The sequence below is a fragment of the Manacus candei genome, unplaced genomic scaffold (genome assembly GCF_025592945.1).
Source record: "Manacus candei isolate 608988 ecotype Guabito, Panama unplaced genomic scaffold, ASM2559294v1 h1tg000060l, whole genome shotgun sequence".
NCBI classification, from domain to species: Eukaryota; Metazoa; Chordata; class Aves; order Passeriformes; family Pipridae; genus Manacus; species Manacus candei.
The window spans coordinates 9,652,259-9,673,670 of NW_026138108.1; the positions used below are offsets into that span (position 1 = coordinate 9,652,259).

At 43.1% G+C, this 21,412-nt stretch overlaps 2 protein-coding genes and 1 long non-coding RNA gene across 8 annotated transcripts in view; 1 reads left to right on the forward strand and 2 right to left on the reverse strand.

Annotated features, from left to right (window-relative positions):
• DENND5A (DENN domain containing 5A) overlaps window positions 1-1,834 on the reverse strand; it is a 68,461-nt gene extending 66,627 nt beyond the window's left edge. For 2 of the 6 annotated variants that reach the window (XM_051803859.1, XM_051803858.1), the window contains exon 1: window positions 1,609-1,830. In XM_051803859.1, the coding sequence (XP_051659819.1) occupies window positions 1,609-1,732 (124 nt within the window). In that variant the 5' untranslated portion in view covers window positions 1,733-1,830. Of the gene's footprint in view, window positions 1-1,608 lie in introns of all 6 variants that reach the window. The other 4 variants (XM_051803861.1, XM_051803860.1, XM_051803863.1 and 1 more) reach the window with 3 other exon arrangements.
• Window positions 1,835-1,960: 126 nt separating this feature from the next.
• Window positions 1,961-12,049, forward strand: LOC127478377 (uncharacterized). The gene is made up of 3 exons (XR_007907203.1): window positions 1,961-2,229; window positions 2,900-3,093; window positions 11,655-12,049. It is a non-coding gene; the product is annotated as an uncharacterized LOC127478377 (long non-coding RNA).
• Window positions 8,448-20,271, reverse strand: TMEM41B (transmembrane protein 41B). Its single transcript, XM_051803915.1, has 7 exons — window positions 20,061-20,271; window positions 18,158-18,275; window positions 16,937-17,065; window positions 15,113-15,206; window positions 14,158-14,262; window positions 12,069-12,207; window positions 8,448-11,246 (listed from the first exon to the last, which is right to left on the reverse strand). The coding sequence occupies exons 1-7, from the start codon at window positions 20,137-20,139 to the stop codon at window positions 11,077-11,079; spliced, it is 834 nt and encodes a 277-aa protein (XP_051659875.1). The 5' UTR covers window positions 20,140-20,271; the 3' UTR covers window positions 8,448-11,076.
• Window positions 20,272-21,412: the final 1,141 nt, after the last annotated feature.

Genomic DNA, 21,412 nt, shown 5'->3' on the forward strand with positions numbered 1-21,412 from the left:
GATACATCACACACTACAGTTTTACATACTGTAAATGCAGTCCTTGACCAGGAGAGCAAATACAGAAAGAACATCATGCTCCAGCTTTCAGACCTGCTCACTCTGACGGAATATTTTAAAAAAGGCACTGATGTCTTCCAGTTTACTATTAGATAGCTAGACCAAAGTAATGCACTGCTGGTTTTAAATTGAATTATGTGAGGAGACCTATTCATGTTCCCACCAAGAAGAGGGAACATTACTGAGTGTGCCTTGCACTACATTATATAAATATATTTATAGTAAACGCATAACAAAATTAACATATTTTTAATTGTTTTCAATCTAGAAACTTTGTTCATTTGTCATTTAATTAAAAAAAAAATCTGTGGAATCTCATATATCCCTCAATTAAATTGTACTGCATTTTGTTCTCTTGGATTTCTTAAATGAAATTGATGCTGTAATTTACAGTACCATTACAGAGCAGACTGTTATGCTGTACTTACTCTTCAAGTCTCAAACTGTAGCCTACAGTTACTTTAACATTAGACAAACATGAATTCTTTTAGGGTAAGGTACTGCTCAGCATGAGGGACATAAGAGGAAAATTTGTTTGAAGTCATTAAACAAGAAAAAAAGAGTTTCCATCATAGCCAAAGTTTACGACAGCTCAATGTAAGAAGTCAGTTCTATTAACACAAATTTCACTCTACAAGAAACAAGCATTTATTTAGTGGAGGAGGGCTTAAATGCAATGCTGTAAAGAAACCCTCATGACATCTTATAAAAGCAAGCTAATAAAAACAAAAACAAGTGTGGGGGGGGAAAAGAATGTAATATTGGTCAAGTTCAGCGCTCAAATACACAGGTATTCACCACCACATTCCTTCGACTTTCTGAACACTCAGAGATGCTAAGCAACGATCTGATTTAACTGAGGCCGGTACAGCGAGAATAAAGCTGAACCGAGGTGCTGCTAAAACACAGGACTGATTTTTAACCTTAAAAACACTGGTTTGACACAGTGCTATGGCACAGACTGACATGGTTTAGCTGTGTATTTGGTGTGAACCTTCCCGTCCAACAGCAGAGCAATCACTTCCTAACCTGACTTCGCATTCTGATGGGAGAAAATTCTTATCCTGTGCTACAACGAAACGTAACACAGAACACGCAAACGGTCTTCGCTTTTCTTTCCAAAATCCGATTTATTGTGCGTGTCGAATGCCCAAGCAGAAGTTGACACACGCAGCGGGGCTGCGAGGAGCGCGCAGGACATCGCTGATGGGGCTGCGCTCGGCTACGGCGGGGCCGCCGCTCAGCCGCGCTCCGCACAGTGCGGATCACGGCGGCACTTCTGCCGAGCTCGGTCACCCGCACCAGCACCCTGGGTCGGTGCACGGCTGGCCATGCCCGCGGGCACGGCTGGCCATTCCCGCGGGCACGGCTGGCCATTCCCGCGGGCACGGCTGGCCATTCCCGCGGGCACGGCTGGCCATGCCCGCACGCCCGGGGCAGCCGCACGGCGCCCGGCGGGCATAGCTGCTGCCGCAGCGCCCGGGGGCAGCGGGACGGGGGGGGCAGCTCCGAATCCCGCTCCGAGCAGCGCCGGCCGCGGCCACTCACCGGAGAGCTCGTCCGGCTCCAGCCCGGTCTCAGTGTCCAGCCCGCAGATGACGAAGTAGTCGGCGAAGCGGCCGGGTGCCGAGGAGCCGCCGCCGCCACCGCCACCGCCGCCGCCGCCGCTCATGCTGCCTCCCGAGGGGAGCGCGGGGCTCAGCGGGAGCGGGGCCGGGCGGGAGCGGGGCCGGGGTCGGCAGCCGCTCCCGCCGCCTCCATGGCGGCGCGGGGCGGGCGGCGCCGCGCGGCATTGTGGGAACGGCCCCCGCCGCTCCCGCGGGGGGGCGGCCCGGCCGCGCGCCGCAACGCCGCGCGTGCGCCCTGCGCGTGGGGGGTGACGTCATGCTGCTGCTGGTGCTCGCGCCGGGCCTGCCTGAGGGGGCGGCCGTGGCGGGGGGGCGGCGGTGCCGGGGTGCCGGGGGATCGCGGCGCTGCCCCAGTGGGAGCCTCCGGAACGCGATCTGCCCCCTCCCAACTGAGAACCACAGCAGGGGCCAGGCGGGAAGGGACCACAGAGGTCATCTGGTCCAACCTCCCTGCTCAAGCAGGGTTATCCCAGAGCACACGATTGCGTCTGAATACCTCCAGCGAGGAAGACTCCACACCCTCTCTGGGCAACCTTTTCCGGTGCGGTCACTTAGTTCTTCCTCTTGTTCAACTTCTGTGCATCAGTTTCTGCCCATTGTCTCATTTCCTATTGCTCAGCACCACCGGGCAGAGCCTGGTCCATCCTCCTCGCACCCTCCCTTCAGATACTGAGACATTGATGAGGTCCCCCCTCAGTCATCTCTCCTCAAGACTGAACAGAATCACAGAATCAATTACGTTGGAAGAGACCTCTGAGATCATTGGGTCCAATCTATTGTGTCCAGGCCCAATTCCCTCAGCCTTTCCTCACGGGAGAGATTCTCCAGTCCCTTGATCAACTTTGTTGGCCCCCACTGGACCCGCTTCAGGAGCTCCACGACTCTCCTGTACGGAACCAGAACCAGACACAGAGGACAGGAAGGCACTGCTGGGGCCACTTGCTCAGGGCACAGATCAGTGTGGTGGTGCTCTGAAAGCACCTCTGGGCTTGGGTCCTCCCATCACCTTCAGCTTCCCATCGCCTCTCCCTAAGGGCTGTGGCCCCAATTGTGTCATGACTCCACAGCTTCCTGGAGCAGCCGTGCCCTGAAATGGCCCAGGCCACAGGGAGGGAGGGTGGGTGCAGGGGAAGTGCTTTGAAGGTTATTTGGTTTTAAGAGGGCTTTCTTTTTCCTATTTGGATTAACATCACAGGCATCTCTGTTAACAGTTGGGCTTCTACAGCTGTGTGAAATCCATTCCGCACTCTGGCCCAGCATGGAAAGGAAGACAAGCCAAAGGAAGAATGACCCAAACCAAGCTGCTGAAGGGCTACTAATGTGCACATATGGTCTGTCTTGACAGCACTCTTCCCACTGACCATAAAGGTACCTGGGATGGCCTCATTATTCTAAAATTAGATCTGTAAGTAGTTCCCCTTCCTCTCTCTCAGTTCTCTATTTGTGGCATTTGCATCTGAATTCTTACCTATCTTGTAGGGCTTATAAAAGGAGAAATTAAAACTTTGCAGTCTTTAAGGTTTATGACCTAGGACTGCCCAAGTAGTTAAGGTTGCATCCATAATGCTGAATTGATCAGACACCAAATAGAACTCACTACCAAGCATACGAAACCTCACGTATTTTGAGTTTTCATTGCCAAGACATACCGAGTTCTCTGTGGGCACTGGAGACAGCAGCACATGTAAGACTTCACCAATGGTTTACAGCCTTTTGCAGTACAACAATTAAGCTCTTATACCACTGGGCCCAGTGAGCTTTACCATCCTTCCTGGAAATAGGAACAACTGTGAGAAACACTGATGCTATCAGTAGTCACTTGATTAAGACTGAATTGGTTATCAATGCATGAAAATCTTGGTTAGATTTGACTGACAGTTCAGTTTTAAACCACTAGTAAACTTCAGGGAAAGATTTCAATAAAGATGGCAGGGTAGGAGCAATATTAGATTAAAAGGTTCAAGTTAACTCTATAATAAGCATATTTAGATTATGTTGAGTCTGCTTGGTGGTGTGCAGAAGACACAACAGAGAACAGAACTTGCTAAATCTGGTTGCTCTTACTCTGCTATGTTCTCTAGCCATTTTTTGCACATTTTACTTCTCAATCTGCTTTCTATGTGGCAAAGGACAACGTATTCAGCACATGGTAAACTCTTTTTGAGTAAGCCTGAACTGCAGTTTAACCCTTACAAAGAAAAGTCACAGCCCAAGGGTCTCAGAAGGCCTTGTAAGAAAGGCACAGGTATTGGCTGGGGCTTTTTTTGTCAAATAAAGAGTAAAATGGGGAAATAAAAAAATTTTCTTACTTGCACTGTAACTGTTCCAGCAATAACCATGTATTTAGAAGATTTAGCAAATAAAGTTAGATGGGCCAGTAAGTAAGCAGAGAATTACCAGACATACTGTTGAGCAGCAATATTAAAATGCACATGTGCCTTGATACGCAACAGGGTAAGGGACAAGAAATGCTTTTTTAAAAGGAGAGTCTTGGACAAGATGAGTGGAATTTGCTGAACCAGAACCCCCAAAGGGTTAATTAATCAAGAGAGATAACAGTCACCACAATTTTTGCTGTGGAAGGCTCATTCATACTTTGTCAGATAAATTCTTTGCGTTCCCAGCCAACTTACAGACTCTTAAATCTGTGCATCCAACAGCTCTACCTGAATACCTAGAGCTTTCTCCTCCCATTTTGTCAATGACTGTCTCTTTTCTATTGTATCTTTTTCGACCCTGATGACTTAATTTCTGACATACTCTTGCCTAGTGACCACAAACATCTGTGATGTTTAATTCAAAGGCCAGTAGTTTTAATCTTGAGCAATGTTCCCATTGCAGGAAACACCCAAAATATGGCAATTCTTGAAATCAGGAAACTTTGCAAGTGGTTTAGATGTCCTTGTCTAAGGCAACAACACTCTAGACTACGTTACAAATTCTTCAAAGTATTCTTTATGATGTTGAGAAAAATCTGTGGAAAGGTGAATTCTGTGCAAACTATGACTCTTTAGCCAGAGAATCATAAAGACATTTAGTGATTCATTGTCTTTGGCAAGACTATCAGTGTTGATTCAGCTGCTGTTTTCAATGGCAAAGACTGGTACTTTCAAGCTCAAGCCTTAAGTCAAAGAGAATAAAGTCTTTTTAAAATAGTGAAGATGGAACTTAATGCAAAGATGTCTTGATTATTCCTCATGCTAGTTAAATCAGATTTACTTTGCCAGCAATCACAGTCATGATTATTGGAAGAGTTTATTTAATAAGCAATAAGAAACCACAACAGCAAATTACAGTTTCATTCAGAGAATTGAAAGAGGCTGAAATAGGGTATCTCCTTTTTTTCTGGGCAGCTGTTTCCCAAGATGAGCTAAGCTTAGAAAGGTAACAGAGCTCAAAGCACAAACAGATCGCTGCAGCTGTCAGGGTCCTGATTGTATGAGGCACCTTCTAATGACTCTAATTAGGTTATTTACCCTGGATTCTTTAAGAAAAAAAAAAAATCAAAGCAGTGACTGTTACCATTAAAGCAATCCTCTCCAGTCTGCAAAACCGGACACTAGGAACTGGCTGCGATTGCTTATTGACCATGCATTTGGTGTGACACGGACACAACAGACTTCTGGCATACAGCCTGCACACCAGATCACCCCCATCAGGGCACAGATCAGAGCACAACTGTCACTTCAAGGCACTGAACACTTCTTATGTTCCCAAGCAGCGTTGTCCCTCTTCTCTCCACCTCCTAGAGACCACACTACTGACTGATATTCAGTTTGCCAACAACCAGGACCCCTCCAGGTCCCTTTCTGCAGCACTGGTCTCCAGCCTCTCATTCCCCAGTCTGTCTGTACATCCAGGGTTGCCCCATCCCAGGTGCAGAATCCGGCACTTTTCTTTTATTGAACTTCCTATGGTTGGTGATTGTCCACTCCTCTAATTTGTCAAGGTCTCTCTGCAGGGACTCCCTGCCTTCCAGGGAGTCAGCAGCTCCTCCCAGTTCAGTGTCATCTGCAGACTTGCTCAGTATCCCTTCCAGTCCTGTGCCCAAGTCCTTTATGAAGATGTTGAAGAGCACAGGGCCCAAGATGGAGCCCTGAGGAACCCCACTAGTGACAGGTCACCAGTCTGATGTCACCCCATTCACTCTCACCCTCTGTGCCTGACCCATGAGCCAGTTGCTCACCCATCACATGATGTGTTTATCCAGCTGTGGGCTGGACATTTTGGCCAGAAAGATCCTGTGAGAGATCAGTATCAAAAACTGTACTGAAATCCAAACAGATTACATCAACTGGCTTCTCCCTTGGTCAGTTAGGTGACTTATCTTGTCATAAAAGGAAATCAGGTTCAACAAGCAGGACTTTCCCCTCATGAAGCCATTTTGGCTGTGACCAATGACTGCATTGCCCTCCTGCTGTTTTCCAGTAACTCCCGGAGTAATCTTCTCCATAATTTTACCAGGCACTGAAGTAAGACTGACAGGCCTGTAGTTTCCCTGGTCATCCTTCTTGCCCTTCTTGAATACTGGGACAACGTTAGCCAACTTCCAGTCAACTGGGACCTCTCCAGATTCCCAAGGCCATTCAGAAATCATTGAGAGAGGTCTCATGATGACCAGCCAGCTCTTTGAGTACTCTTGGATGAATCCCATCAGGCTGCATAGACTTATAGGAATCCAGCTGTAGAAGCAAATCCTGCACAAATTCCGGGTTGATTGGGAGTTTGTAATTCTCACAGTCATGAGAAATCAGTTTAACACAGAACAAAGAGTCAAACATACAAATGATTTAGTGATCTGCTCAGAATACTTCTTCGTGACGTGGAATTCCTCCAAGTACAGTAAACATTGCAAATTCCAGGTTTTGGATACAACTGCTCAGGGCTAGGTTGTAAAAGAAAAATCAGGAGTTATGATTGTAACGTTAGATCTTAATTACAAGGCAGATTTTTAAAAGCCATTTCCCACTGCAGCACTCCCACCCCTCTCCAGAGCCTTCTAACCTTTTAAGGCTGCGAAGAGATCATTGAAGTCCTACAGCTGTACCTGAGCAGAATTCTCTGTGTTTGGAAGACTGTCTACAGAAAGGAGCTTTTATGAGGCTTCTCATATATACACCAGTCACTGAATTAGCTCTTGGAATCCAGACCCAGATTCTTCCTTGTGTACTATAAAACAAGGAAACGTGAATTATTACACTAAGTGGAGTATTTTTAGGAACTGGGAGGGGAGTTATAGTATGTTAGTAAATATATTATGCTCTTATTTATATTAATTGCCATTATTAACAGGCCATAACATCTTTCAGTTTGGGTGACCTGGAGCTATAAAGCCACCAGCTGAGAATTATAACTGTCACTGCAAGACATCAATTGGTCATAAAAATAGTCAGAGTAATTTCTGCAAAACTCACTCTGGATCCTGCTCTCCTGTAAAAACTTTTTTTCATTTCCCTCTTAATACTCTGATACTAAAACACACGGTTCACAAACTTCCCACTGCTTATGATAGAAGGAAAGTTTTTTGTCATTTCAGCCTTCTGGGAGGAAAAAAAACATCCCCAATTTTGTAATCCTGCAAAAGAGATTGTCCCACATTATAAAAAGTAGTTCATTAAGTATTTGAGGGATGGTTTGACTTCTCCTTTCTGGCACTGGCTCTGTAGTGGATGCCAAGGAATGGACAAGCACTTCTGGGACAGGATCTGTTCACTGTGCCAAAGGATTTTAAATGGAGGAGTTTGACTAGAAGGTCTGATTCTTAGTGCTTTAGCTCCCACTACTCCCAGAGTTATTACTACGCTGCTACCACTAACAAGGATGAAAGAAAAACTGTGACTAAGAAACCTAAAGAAATCCTGGTTTGTTCCTTTCAAATGTATTGCCAGTGCAAAACACCAGAGGTATGGATTTCATTCCTGTATCAACAGCTCTCACAAAAGCTTCTATTACAGTTAGTCCTTACAACTGAAAGTGGACCTGCAGGAGCTTCTAGGTGTTTGAGTCCTTGATCAAGTACCTGGCTGAGTTGATTCTGCTGCTTGTTCAGCTTCATCCAGAGTACACTGCAGTATGAGGCAGGCAGCATCCCTCAAAGGGAGCAATACACACTGCATTTTAGTTACTGTGATAAAACTGGGTTAGGACAGAAACTGTACATGATGAAAATTCTCAGGAACAACACATAAAAATCTTCAGTTACCTAAAAACAAATAACATGTTTTGACTTTGCATAACATCATTCAGTAGCATTTTAAAGAAAGACTTCTCATTTTTAAACTTTTACTTCTTCTGTCTTACCCTTTCAGTAAGCTTTCAATTCAAGAGGAAAAAAAGCATTTCATAAACTGGGCTTGACAGAATATTAAGGGAAGGTGAATGAAGCTGAAAAAAGTTTGGCACAGGGGCCTTCCATCAGGGATTAATGCAAATAAAAAAAAAAGGCAAATTATGCAAATAGTTTTATTTGAGGAGATAAAACAAGTTATATCCAGTTGCCTTCCACTGCAAACCAGAAGGACTTTTCAAATTTACTGCTGTATATGAGAAATCAATTTCAGAGAGAAAAGGAAGTCAAGTTTACCTACTTATTTTGAAATAGAATTAATCTCATTTACAGATGTAATCAGCTCAGCTTAATTTTTAATCAGTCATTAAAAATACCATTTAGGAAGAACTCACCCCTTTTAAACAGGTTAATAAAAAATTAAACTTAGTGGGAAGTTCAGCATGCTTCATGATACTCAAAAAATACAGGGCTTCATATTTTATATAATAGCTTTATTATCAAATAAAGAGAGACACTTAGTAATGATGTCATGCAGGTATCACAAAAAATTCCAGAAGATAAACAGGTCACCTAACAGCTCAAAATCCCTTGCAATGAAAAAACAAAGCTACATCTTTCTGATTTCCTGGTAAGTTTCTTGGTAGCTGCTGTTTTTCTGCCAGAATGTTACAGCTCTCTCTCGGATCACTTGCTGGATTCCCTACAGGAAAGAGTAGGCTAGTACAGTATTCCACAGCACAGTGCTTTTCTTTGCCTTTTTCACAAGGCCTGCCTTACTCTTCAAAACCCTCAGAAGTCTTCATGGGGTAGGGAACCACTTCAGGCTGTTGGCAGCTGAAGATAAACATGGAAGGGACAGGTTAAAAAAATGCTAAGGTTTTGAAAAAATAAAGAACCTTATTTTCAACCTTTTTAAGGTTTTAAGGCTTTTAGTCATTGTGATGGGAACTCAGTCTTATGGCTCAAACACAGGTTTTGAGTAACAAAGCCTGATCCCATCTAACACAGTGAAACAGAACTCAGTGAAAAAGTCAAGTGATAGCACAGTTAGATTGAAACATAGCTCAGTTCCTTCTTTAGTGTCAAGGTTCCACCAAAACATTGGCTTTACACAGCATAGAAGGGATTTTACAACAGCATCTGTTATTGACCAGAAATTTAGACAAAAGCCACTGGACAGTAAGTAGTAGGTAATTAATTCTGAGAGCTCATCTGCATGAAAAATTAACTATGCAGAAAAGTAGGCTGTAAATCTACAGAAGCTTCATACTCAGTAGTCCAGGGGACACTTGCTCACACAGCTAAATTCACACTCAGAGTTACTATGGAATAAATCCCTTGGGTAGAGGAACTCTGGAGATTAGAACAGCAGCAATAAAAGTAATCACTGTTCAGTTTTAAATGCCAAAGTACACTTCTAGAGTAAATTCTATATAACAAAATAATCGCTGAAGCTGAATGATCTTACAATAAATTTGCAAACAGAACTGATATGAATTCCTTATGTAAAAAATACCATTTACTGTGCAGCCCAGATTTAAATAAAAGACAAATAGTGTATCAATAGTATTTACCATATATTTACATATAATACTGTGGTGAAATGAAAGAGTCAATTAACATTATGTTACAAAATGAATAAACCCATTTAAAGGTACCAGTACCTTTTACACTATCACATTTATGGAACTGTTCTCTTACATCTCAAAGATCTGTGATATGATCATGAGTTAACACGAGGACACAGGCAAATAAACCCTGGAACTGGAGCACATGCTGATGTGTTGACTCCCATTTCAGCAAGACACTGCAGGGGCACCAACTTAAAGCATGTCAGCAGCACTGGTTTCAGAGGGGTAAAACTTCAGTGCACTCCCCAGTTCCTCACTGGTCAGGGCCTCGTTTCGTGGGATTCCACTGACAACACAACAAACTACAACAGCTGGAAGCACACAGGGAGAGGTATCACATACCTCACACGTATTTCTCCTGAAGGTGAACCAGAGCTGGTTGCCCATTGCCAGTTACTGAGTTAGGAGACAATGGAACCCTCCTTTCATTTTTATATACACTGACACAAGAGCCTGCTGTCACATGGTGCTTTGAGCATTATTTGGGATCAGCTACTTAACAGGAACTGCACCAGTTTGTGTACCTGACATTTCTTCTAGCTAAACAAGCTGCAATGAAGAATTTTATAGTCTTTACATATTGCTTGAGAAATGGTAATATTACACTGCTTAAGCATTTTTAAATCACTTGAGAACTGAAAGTTTTATATAACCATACGATCACTTTAAATTGGCAGGATAAATCTATGCAAGTGAAATATTGGCAAAATAATAAACATGAAAAACATTAAAATTAGAACTTAAGAATCATCAGCCAGCCAAGATAAAAATTCTAAGCTGCTCTCTCCCTTTCTATATCCTCTCCCAGAATAAAACTTAACAGAGGACAAGAGGGAATGATGTGACACTTCACCTTCGTTAATCCAGTTAGTAAAGCAGATGTAGGTTCAAGTATTTAATTCCACACAGCACTAATAAATAGAAGTAAACAAACAGGATGAGAATAACATTGTAGTTAAAGTACTGCAAAGAACCTTTGTTTCTGATTGAGCACCGTTCTTATATTATTATTTTGAAACTCCCAAAGGCAAAAAAGAAGGGAAATATTGTTAGTGAGAAATGCTCTCAGACCAGATCACATGCAAGCCTACAGAGAATGTTACGAAGTTGGACTGGGTAATTAAGGTTTTTTTCTTGCAAGTGTTGGAAAGCATCAGCACATTACAATTTTTGCTCTGCATATAACTAGAGCAAGATGTTACACCTATGTTTTCACTTCCCTCATTCTGAGAGCCACACACACACCCCCTCCCAAAGTAAAACACTGATGGTTTGGTTACAAAACTATATGCAGTACATATCTGAACACAGTTCCTTCCATTTAAGGCCATGTGTTCATTTAAAGACATTCTTATCAATTACAAGCCTCCCCTTTAATTGCTTAAGATCCAATAGAAAAGCAAATATACAAATATCAGAAGTGCTGATCCTGAGATGAAGTATGGGAAATTCTGGTCCAGTTTGATCCTTATTCAAACTTCTGTTTCAGTTTCTTCTGGAAGAGAGCTGGTAGGATGGAGAGGATGGCTAGAAACATGAGAACAAAAACAGAGTTCCAGGAAACAGCCTCCCCTGCTGTTGTAAGCTGGTACAGCGTTGTTCCTGCCTTAATGGCTACAAAAGACGGTGGTGCCACACCTGCAGCAGGGAAAGGACGAAAAAACAACTTGTTAGGGTAAAAAAAACCCATAAATTAGTCATCCAACTTCTAACACCAAAAGTTTGAGATTTTGTCACCTTGTGCCTTTTTTTTTTTTTAAGAGGGCTGTAAATACAGAAATCAGAGACGAAAAACACTTATCAAAAGAACTGGTTTTACACCATTTTTTAACACAAACTCAAACACAAGTCTAAGCAAATAATCTCTGCTCTTTAGAGTCTGCAGATTGCAGGTTGTCTGTTTTACAAACTGATTTTATTTAAGTTCATAAAGGCAAAAGATGGATTGTTTCCTAACCAGATTAAAAAGTGTTTGCAAAAATATGCCAATTAAAAAACTTAAAGTGTTTAGCACTACGTTAATTAAATTATTAATTCACTCCTCAGGAGACATGTTTTAATGGACAACATGGAGTGGGAAGCTGAGAAATAATGCTTCAGATTATCATCATGTACATCCTCATGCAACCATGCTGAGCCCAAAACAGGAGCATGTAATTGTTCACAAGTATTACAGTCATGGAGCAGAACAAAATGTTACTAATAAAGTGTTCATATAATTTGTTTCCTTAAGCAAGTAATTAAGCCTGGGCTCATTACCTCTCATCCAGGACATCAGAACAGTCCCAACTGCTAAAATCTTTTGCTGCCATAAGCTCCACACATAGAAACAATATTCTTGTGGAATCTTTCAGCTATCTGGTAGGTGTGATCTCAGCTGAATAACACATACAGGGAGAGACAAATCATGCCCCTTCTTCTGGCCACCCCAAACTATGGCTCACAAGCCACAATTCTTACCTAGGAAAGTGCCAATGAAAAACACTTTCAATGGCACATTGATTACAGGAGATGTTATATTGATAAACCAATTGGGAAGAAAAGGTGTTATTCTCAAAAATATTATGTAGTTAATGAGGTGTTCTCTGTGTCGTTCAACCTGCCAAAACAAAAACAACAAAAAAATTAGTAAAAAAAATCCCTGCCTTGAAAATACAAAACGATTTTACTCCTAGAGGTTTGTGAGGGGGGCCCTATCTTTTGTACACATTGACAAGTTGCAAACATAAACAGCAGTTAAACAATGCATGAGGAGAAGAGTCACCAGTGAATCACCTGTAAGTAGTACTGGAATCAGTCTGGAAATACCTGTCTGTGGCAGAGCACAGTGGTGATGTGTCTCAGTCACCCAACTCAAGCAGCGAGTCATTAGGGACAGCAGCAGGCCTTACCCAACTCCAGCACAGCTCCCTCTGCCTAACTGTAGCCCAACCAACACAGCCAGCCCGTAGCTCCATTCCTAAAGCTTGTGCAGGAACTAGCAATGAAGTTTGTTCCTCAAGCCATTCTGCCCTAACTCACGATCCAACCTGAAACACAGCTATATTCCTCACTTGAAGCTTACCCAGGTCACGGCTCTGAACTTCATCAGGTGGCTGCTGCCAGCACAGTTGCAAAGCCTGTCTCCCCATATGTTCAAATGCCCAGCATCACCCAGGAGCAAGGACAACAGCTCCAACTCCATTCACAGTTTTCATTATATTCTCAGGTGTAGCCCAGCTCCTTACACCAGTGCTACAGCAAGGCCTCTTCTCCTGCCAGCCTGGCTTTAGCAAATCAGCTCTTTTAAACAAGTAGTGTAACCTCAAACCAAGTTACCAGGATAGCAAAGCACCCTCCACTTCTGGCCTATCCTGGCAGACCTTCACTAAGCTTAAGCCCAAACACGGTCATCTGGCCCCAAAGAGTGGAAATCAAACCTGGTCTGATTGCAATTCCATCTGAAACCTCACACAGCAACTCACCCCAGTCACAACCCTGTTTTTCAGCTTTAGGCAAATTTATATTTAACTGTAACACCAAAATCAGGAGCCCTGCTATTGTTCAGTAATAATACTGTAGGGTTTTTAAATCTCAGTGAAGGACAAAAATTTAAATATTGATTAATGCTGCACATGAAATGGCTTAGCCCTCAATGTGCAAGGATGATACGGTCCTATTAACCTGGAAACAGTGAGATATGAGCTGCACATGTAATTTAAAATCATATTCACTTCTACTAATGGAAATAGGAACCATTTGCTACTCAGAGTGGCCTCAAGATTATACTGCAATATAATCTTGATTTTATAATTCTGAAACATTAAAATATACTTGGGTCAAGAGTCAAAACACTATTGTATCATTTATTGAGGTCAATTGTGCCAGACACAGCTCCATATCTTATCTAATGAGGACAAGTTTAAAGTATTTTTATGTGATTCAAAAAAATCCTGAACAGAATACAGTAGTAAGTTGTGCTTCATGCTTGCAAAAAAAAAAAAAAATGTTTGAACATGTTTCAGAGTATCAAAAAAAGAGACAAAAGGTCAAGTACAAATCATACACTGTTTTTGTATTTCAGAACCTTTAGCTTCCTCTCACAATTAAGTCTTGCTGAAAATAATGTTACCAGATACTGTAACAGAAAGTTTCTAAACGCTCCAGCTACAATAACACCTTCAAAGCAAGGTTTTGCAATCAGACATACAGCTACAGGTTTCCCTGCCCTACAAAAACACAAGCCCAGCTTTCATTAGTCCTGATGGTTAGAGCAGTTACTTGGCATTACCTGAAGCTGCTGCAGAGGGTTCCTATTGACACTAGCTAAAACAGAGGGTGGTCAATTAAAAACTCTTCCTAGGTAAGAACAACTTTCTCATGGGAAATATCACAAAATCAGGAATACTCCCCACTGTTTAAAAACACACAGAGAAAGTAAATACACACTCTCAGAGAGGAGTTGGAATCCTCTCTTTATAACTAGATACATGTGCACAAGCCCTCCTAGATTGCCATGCTATTCCACTATACATTTTGTATCAAATTCCAGCATCTCTAGAAGCCTTACCTGTTCTGACCATTTTACTGCTTTTTCTGTTAAATATCTGTATACAACAGGACGTCCCACTAGGTATGAAAGCATATAGCAAAATGAAGCTCCAAGTCCTGAGCACTGAAAAAAAAAAATACAACAAATGAGCAGAAACTCTAATTAATCTCAGCCTTGTATCCCTATTAATTACACCAGGGGACTAGAGCCTGTTTCCATCCAGCCCTCCATCAGTATGTACATGCTCCCTAAGAATGCTGTTGACCCAAGACAGCTCCCTTATTTCCAAAGGCATTTAGATCAATCTTAACATTCCAAGTAGAAAACTTTGACTATCTGTCAGTTAACACTGAGTGCTTCTGCAGTTTTAAGATTTTGAACAGTAAAAGCTTTGCAAATAAGGGGCACAGTGGCACTGAAGAGATTCAAACCTGAAAATTCAGCCACATGGTCCTCCCTACCTACTCAATCACTCAATCTCAATACTAAGGCACATTACAACTGCATCTTTTGCACGTCTTTTTTGAAGCTTGTCGATAACATACATTTCAAATCTTAAATTAAGCTTCTTGCACATTTAAGCCATTTAAATTTAAAAAACAGATGCATTTCGCAGTGTGATAATAAAACCACAGTAATTGTGTTCTGAAATTACAACTGGGTTCTGGCAGATGGTAAACAAATTTAGAATAAATGAAACTCTGGCTGATTCACACTCGAATGCCTTGGTTATTAAGAAAACTTGGAGAAACAGCTTAGTGTTTTGGATCATCACCCCATGCTACGGTGAATTTTGTGGATAACACTCTTCTCACAGCAGAGCTAAATGAGAACTCATTTGTTTGCCAGAAACTGAAGAATATCCCTGTTTTGCTCAGACTCTGATTGTTTCCAACAGGAAGCTGCTCACATGCTTGGTTGTATTCCAAAGAGATAGAAATACATGCCCTCACAAGCTATCTTCCATACTTACCAAACAAACAAGAAATAAGGCCAGCGGAAAGGGATAAAGAAACCCTGACAGGATACTGAGGAATATAGACCCAGGAATAGCAAATGTTTGCAAGCTGGATGCATTTTAGTCAAGGAGAAAAACATTTTTAAAAAGCTACCCACTTCTTAATTTTCCAAGCATTCAAGATACATGTTACCATGTCGATAAATAGGCACAGCCTCTCAAGATCCTTGCTTCAACATACATTTGTGGAGTAGCACAAGAAGCTCAAGCACAGAGCAACAAGGGGTAGATTCATCATTCTGTACACAAAAAAATAAGTCACTACATAAAGCTGACTATATTTTTCTCTCCATCTGTGCTACAACTGACACTGGGGATTTACTGGGACTTCCAGGAAATACATTCTTCTGATTTTACATTGTTTACTACAGATAAGCAGTTTCAGATATTCACTCTGACAAGTTCACAGGGCTGTCCAAGCCCATAATTACAAGTTTCATGGAAGACTGAAATGTATGAAGGCAGCTGCTTCCTTACAGGTAGGCATGGTGTAATCACTCATTACAGTACATGATCATTAATTTCAGTCAGTGATTTTCAAAAAGGCAACAATTAAGTTTCTGCAGTATAAACCAATAGGCAGTTGAGCTTCAGGCTTGCTAGGCACACTTGAGACTATGAGGTATTGCCCACTTTGGATAGAAAAGTTAAAGCAAATAAAAAAAAATCTGCACACTACTTTATCTGAGTTGAATTGACCTAAATATTAAAAAGCCAAATAATCTTCCTGGAGTCCATTACAATCAGTACAGCTTCTGCTAAGCAAGTGTCAAGGTTCGGAGATAACTGGAACACGCCTGTCAGTGGATCACAGTCTACTGCTGTGACAGTGAATGTCGTCACATCAGCTGCTACAGTAGACCAATAAACAGCCAATTCTATTCTACTTCTTGTTAATATATAAACTAACATTTTAATTTTCTTCCTAAACCTATTATTGGTGAAACACACTTTAAAAGAATAAGATAAAGGATAATCACTGATGGCACATTCAGTGCTGTCTTTCCTGAGTTATGAAAGCCTTCTGCACGAAAACTGTGAAACGAACCTCTTAAACAGTTTTTGAAGTTATTAACCTTTAGTCAAGTGTTCCAGTTAAGAGTGTGTTTAATGATTAATTAATATATTCAGCACTCAGGAGAAAGAAGTTGACACAGAACACAGGTAGCCTTTGTGTCCTGCTGGACAGAAAGTACTTCAGAAATCCAGCTCCCTCTAAAAGGAAACAGAGATTTGGTTTTCTGAATGTGGGCACTGCAGAGACAAGAGACGGCTCAAAACACTTTCCTTCAGAAATGTTGTTAAATATTCTGTAAATTACCCTCATATGGCACTTTTGAATGTCTCAAGGAAAAGCAGTGCAATAGTCTCAGTTTTCCTATAGAATCACAGTAATTTGTAACTCAAAATTCAGTTTGCAATTTACAGAGTTAGCATAGCACTAAAGTGAGACCAAGCTTAATACCACAGATAAGAATACTGTCCATAACAGACACAGTAAAGGTGAAGCTGCTTCCCCAACAGCATTTACTACTATAAATGCATACATCAATTTCTTTCTACACAACCCTTTCTTATAGTCCTAAAAACATACTGGAACACTCAATAAAAGTTTTTAACTTCAAAGATTTTAAAATATTTGTGTCTATTCATAAACACTCCCAGGTATGTTCAACTTTTTCATCCACGATCAAGAATTTATAAATTCATATTTTTCATTTAGTGCTTCAGAGAAGTATGGCTACAACAAAACTGCCCTTTATGTCCGAAAAAGGATACAAAACATATGTGGCAAAATAAGCCACTAACACTTGAACGTAAAACGTGTCCTTATATTTGGACAGGACTTTTCCCAAGGCCTTTGCATCATCCATATCTCTAGGAACCTTTATACATTCTCTTTCTTCTCTGGAGAGAAAAAAAAAAAATCAGGAGTGATGGAAATATAATCAAATAGTACAATTACTGAATATAGACATAATTATACACACTACATCACTAAACTACAGCCTCAGCAAACAAACCATTATTATTGCTGTGATAATGTTCTCAAAGGAACACTTATTATTTACAGTTTGGTTTATATTAGAAAATCCCCAATTTTAGATACTTGCAACCCTTTTTTTTAATTCAGTACAATCACCTGCTTCTTTTCTAGGATTTTTTTTTCTTACCAAGTACTGATCAAAAAGAAATAATTACGCAACCCAAACCTTGGCAACTGAAAGCACTCAACATTTCAGCCAAAACCAAACACAGCTGCCTCAACGCTGGGGTCACAACATTTTAAGTGCAGCAAGAGAGGCAGAACTTCACCTCACAAATAAATAAAGCTTTCAGGGCAAAATCTCATGTCACACCTTAACCCTGGGCAGCACAGTTGAGTATCTTCGCTCCCTCTGTATCAGACTTAAGGACTGAGCTGTTGCAAACTGAACTTGTTGAGCCACTTAATCAGACAGAAAATTAACTACTAAAAGGAAAAGGAAAGTTGTCAGGCAAGCAGGCTTCCATCCTGTCAACCTGCCTACCTTTCCAACACAAGTAGTTGATGACACAAAAGGAGAAAAAGAGAACATGAAGCTCAGCTAAGAAGGATTTCCCCTTTTGGTGCCAGCCTCCAGTTTTACCAGTGTACAAGGAATTTTAAAGCGAAACCAGCCCTAACCAAGCACATTCTGGCTCTCAGCTGAAGAAGGTTAAGAACACAGTCAGTTAACACTGCTGATGTGATGGGGGTAACACTTCAAAACACGGTATCACAACTGTGCAACAGAGCCCCAGGTCAAGTACAACTCTCTTTACACAGATCCCACTGGGCAGTATCTCAGTATTAAGCTCTGTATCCTGACATTCTAGGTTATAAACCCAAAGTTATTTTAGGTTATGTCTATAATTAACCCATGTGAGTAAAATTCACTTAACCCCATGCAGGTTTTTCTAAAATTTGATACTGAAAATCAAACGCATTAAGAAATTAATATTTCCTGATATACTTACTCACTAAGTTGTGGGAAATTTTTATATACCAGGAACATAAGGAAAGCAGCTGATAAGAATATGGAGACCAAAATAAGAAGTGATGTCCGAGCCGATCCACCTTCTGCGAGAGCTTTCCCTGAAATTAAACATAAAACAAAGTTAGAAAAAACCCCAACACTACCAAAACAAAAGAAGGAAAAGCAATCCCTCACATTTTACAACAGATTTCAAACTTACACTTTAAGGGAATATTAAAAGTAATCCCTCTTCTGGGCATAATCTTCCCACAAATGCTTTCGGTAACATATATAGCTCACATTCCCTGAAAGCTTTCAAACAAATTTGCAGTTCTTACACTGGCAAACATCCCATAGAAGTCAACTTCTATGATACAAAATAATTTGAGCATCAGTTAATAAATACATTTCTAAAGAGAAAAACAGAGCAAAACGACATAAGCCATACGTATTTTTTCCTTTTTGCCAGAAATCTTCTGCCAGTCTAATTAACTAGATTTAACTTGAAGTTAAATTTTCAGTATGTACAATACAACTTTGAAACCTGCTCAATAACAGATTTGCAGGTTTTTTTCCCCTCCAATGAAAGGCTACCAGGCACAGCCACTGGCCAGTTAGATGATACACACTCATCAGGAGGAAACATGTAAACACACGCGCACCAGCCTGTAATATAAAGATTACAGTTCCTGGACTTGGGAATTACCAGAAGAGGACTTCTCTTGGATATGTCTTTATAAATTTTTATTAGCCTTTAAATTCTTGTGTAAGGGAAGCAATGGGAGTACAGTAAGTGACACAATTACATTTTAGGCCTGTATTTTAGATTTTTATTAAAATGACCACATACGTGCAATACACTGTTTCACACAAATGCAGCTATACGCATGAAGAACTTTAAACTGAAAGAAACAGTAAGAACCCTCTGCACCCAACTAGAGTGTGTATGTATGTGAGTATTAAACCACTCTCTCCTTGGGCACTTTGAGGCTTGCACAGCTTCCCACCGAGGGTCACCTGAACAGCACACCAAGAGCCAAGCCTGTGTTTTCCCTCGCAGACACCACTGGCATGACCACAATGCCAATACACAACACTCAAACGGGTCACGCTGACACCTCACTGTTGTGAAACACAGAAAGAGGATGACGAAACCCACAGAGCCAGCTGGACGAGCTGGCAATTGTACGGGCTTTAAGGTTTTTTAGGTTTGAGGTCAGCACAACCCCGCAGGTGTGCGCTGGGTCAGCCGAGGCCAAAGGCAGCATCCATGAACCAGGTACAACCACAGAATCCCAGAATGGGTCAGGCTGGAAGGCACCACAGTGGTTCACCTGGTCCAACCTCCCTACTCAGGCAGAGTCATCCCGGAGCACATGGCACAGGGTTGCGTCCAGAGAGCTCTTGAGCATCTCCAGCAAGGGAGACTCCACAGTCCCTCTGGGCAGCCTGTTCCAGTGTGCTGCGACCGTGGTTAGCCTGACACCACCTCCTCCAAGGAGCAAAATAAATAAATAAATAGATAAATAAATAAGCAACTTAGAAGGCGAAAAAAGGAAAACACAGCCAACTGCGCTTTCTGCCACTTCCACTTTCTGTACTTCATCCGTGCCGGCTGTGGAATAACACACACACACACACACACAAACCCACGCGTGTTCCCTCACGCAGGGGAGAAGGCAAAGGAGCTGGTGCCCCATCCCAGCACCCGCGGGGCGGGAGCCGCCTCACCCCACAGGCACCGTCCGGGGCCGCGCCCGCCCTCCCGCCCAAGAGCCCGCGCGGGACGGGGCCGGTGCTCGAGCACCGACGGGCACCGAGAGCCGCACCAGGGCCCGGGCCCGTCCCCGTCCCGCTGCCAGGGCGAGGTCACCGCCGCTCCCGCCGCCCCGAGCCCCCGGCACCTTCCAGAAGCTGCCGCTGGTGCCTGGCGCTCTCCGCCGCCTGGCAAGGCCCGCGCTCCGCCGCCCTCCGCTGCGCCATGGCTCCGCGACACCCCGCGGCCCGGCGAGTCAGCGCCGGGGCAGGCCTCGGCGGCACCGGGAGCCGCGGGGAGGAGGAGGCGGGACCGGCCGCACCGAGAGCCGCGGGCAGGAGGAGCAGGAGGAGCAGGAGGAGGCGGGACCGGCCGCTCCTCCTCCCCTCTCCTCACCCCACCGGGTCGCGGCCGCGCTCCCGCCCCCGCCGCCGCACGGCGCATGCGCTTTTCTCGGGGCATTACGGCTCTGCTGCGATATACGGGAGCACGTGTTGGGCTTCACGTCCTTGAAATGCCGTGGCGGCTTAGTGGCGGTAATTACGGTAACTTCGCTTTGTGGGCGTGCCCATGAGGGTATTTACGGTAACGGAGTGCGCTCAGTAGTTATAAATAAGGTGCGGGCGGCCCAGGCTGCGCTGAAGTTCCATAAATCACGGAATCAATTAGGATGGAAAACGCGTCTGAGATCATCGAGTCCAGCCTATGACTGATCACCGTCCTGTCAACTGGACTATGGCACTAAGTGCCACGTCCAGTCTTTCCTTAAACACCTCCGGGGATGGTGACTCCACCGCCTCCCCTGAGCAGCCCGTTCCAATGTCTCATCACCCTTTCCGTGAAGAAATTCCTCCTGATGTCCAACATAAACCTCCCGTGACACAGCTTGAGGTTATGTCCTCTCACCCTGTCACTAGTTGCCTGGTAGAAGAGGCCGATCCAAATCTGGCTACAATCTGCTTTCTGGGATTTGAACAGAGCGATAAGGTCTCCCCTCAGCCTCCTTTACTCCAGGCTAAACACCCCCAGCTCCCTCAGCCGCTCCTCGTAGGACTTGTGCTCCAGACCCTTCACCAGCTCTGTTGCCCTCCTCTGGACTCGCTCCAGCGCCGATCGTGCCACAGGGCATCGGGATAAAATCCCTCTGGGAGCTTGTTTTTCCTCGGTAATGTCTTTACGTCTGCGAAGGAGAGTTGGAGCTCCCCTCAGAGAGCGGGAAGCAGGAGCCCCTGGGCGGCTCCAGCTCTGGCGCTGGGACAGTGCTGGGCTTTGAGGAAAAGGAGTAACCTTGTTTGACTCTCACAGTCAGGCTTTTAGGTTTTCGAGTCGATTTGTTCCTCTCTTTTAAAGAAAGCTTCTTTTCTGTCAAGAAGGAAAACTCCAGTAGCCTCAGGATTTTCCTCACGTCGCTTCCTGTCAGTAAGAAGATTTGAAATCCAGCAGAAAAGCCAGAGAGTTGTTTCCCAGTGTTTACAGATTCCTTGGCGTTCGAGCTGAATT

Bases quoted from the DNA above. Each gene is read 5' to 3' on its own strand.
- TMEM41B (XM_051803915.1), bottom strand. From the start codon at position 20,139: ATGGCGCAGCGGAGGGCGGCGGAGCGCGGGCCTTGCCAGGCGGCGGAG. The intron at 18,276-20,060 runs GTGCCGGGGGCT...GTTTAATTTCAG, and splicing joins CCAGCGGCAGCTTCTGGAAG to GGAAAGCTCTCGCAGAAGGT. The intron at 12,208-14,157 runs GTAAGGCTTCTA...TTGTTTTGGCAG, and splicing joins CAGTAAAATGGTCAGAACAG to GTTGAACGACACAGAGAACA.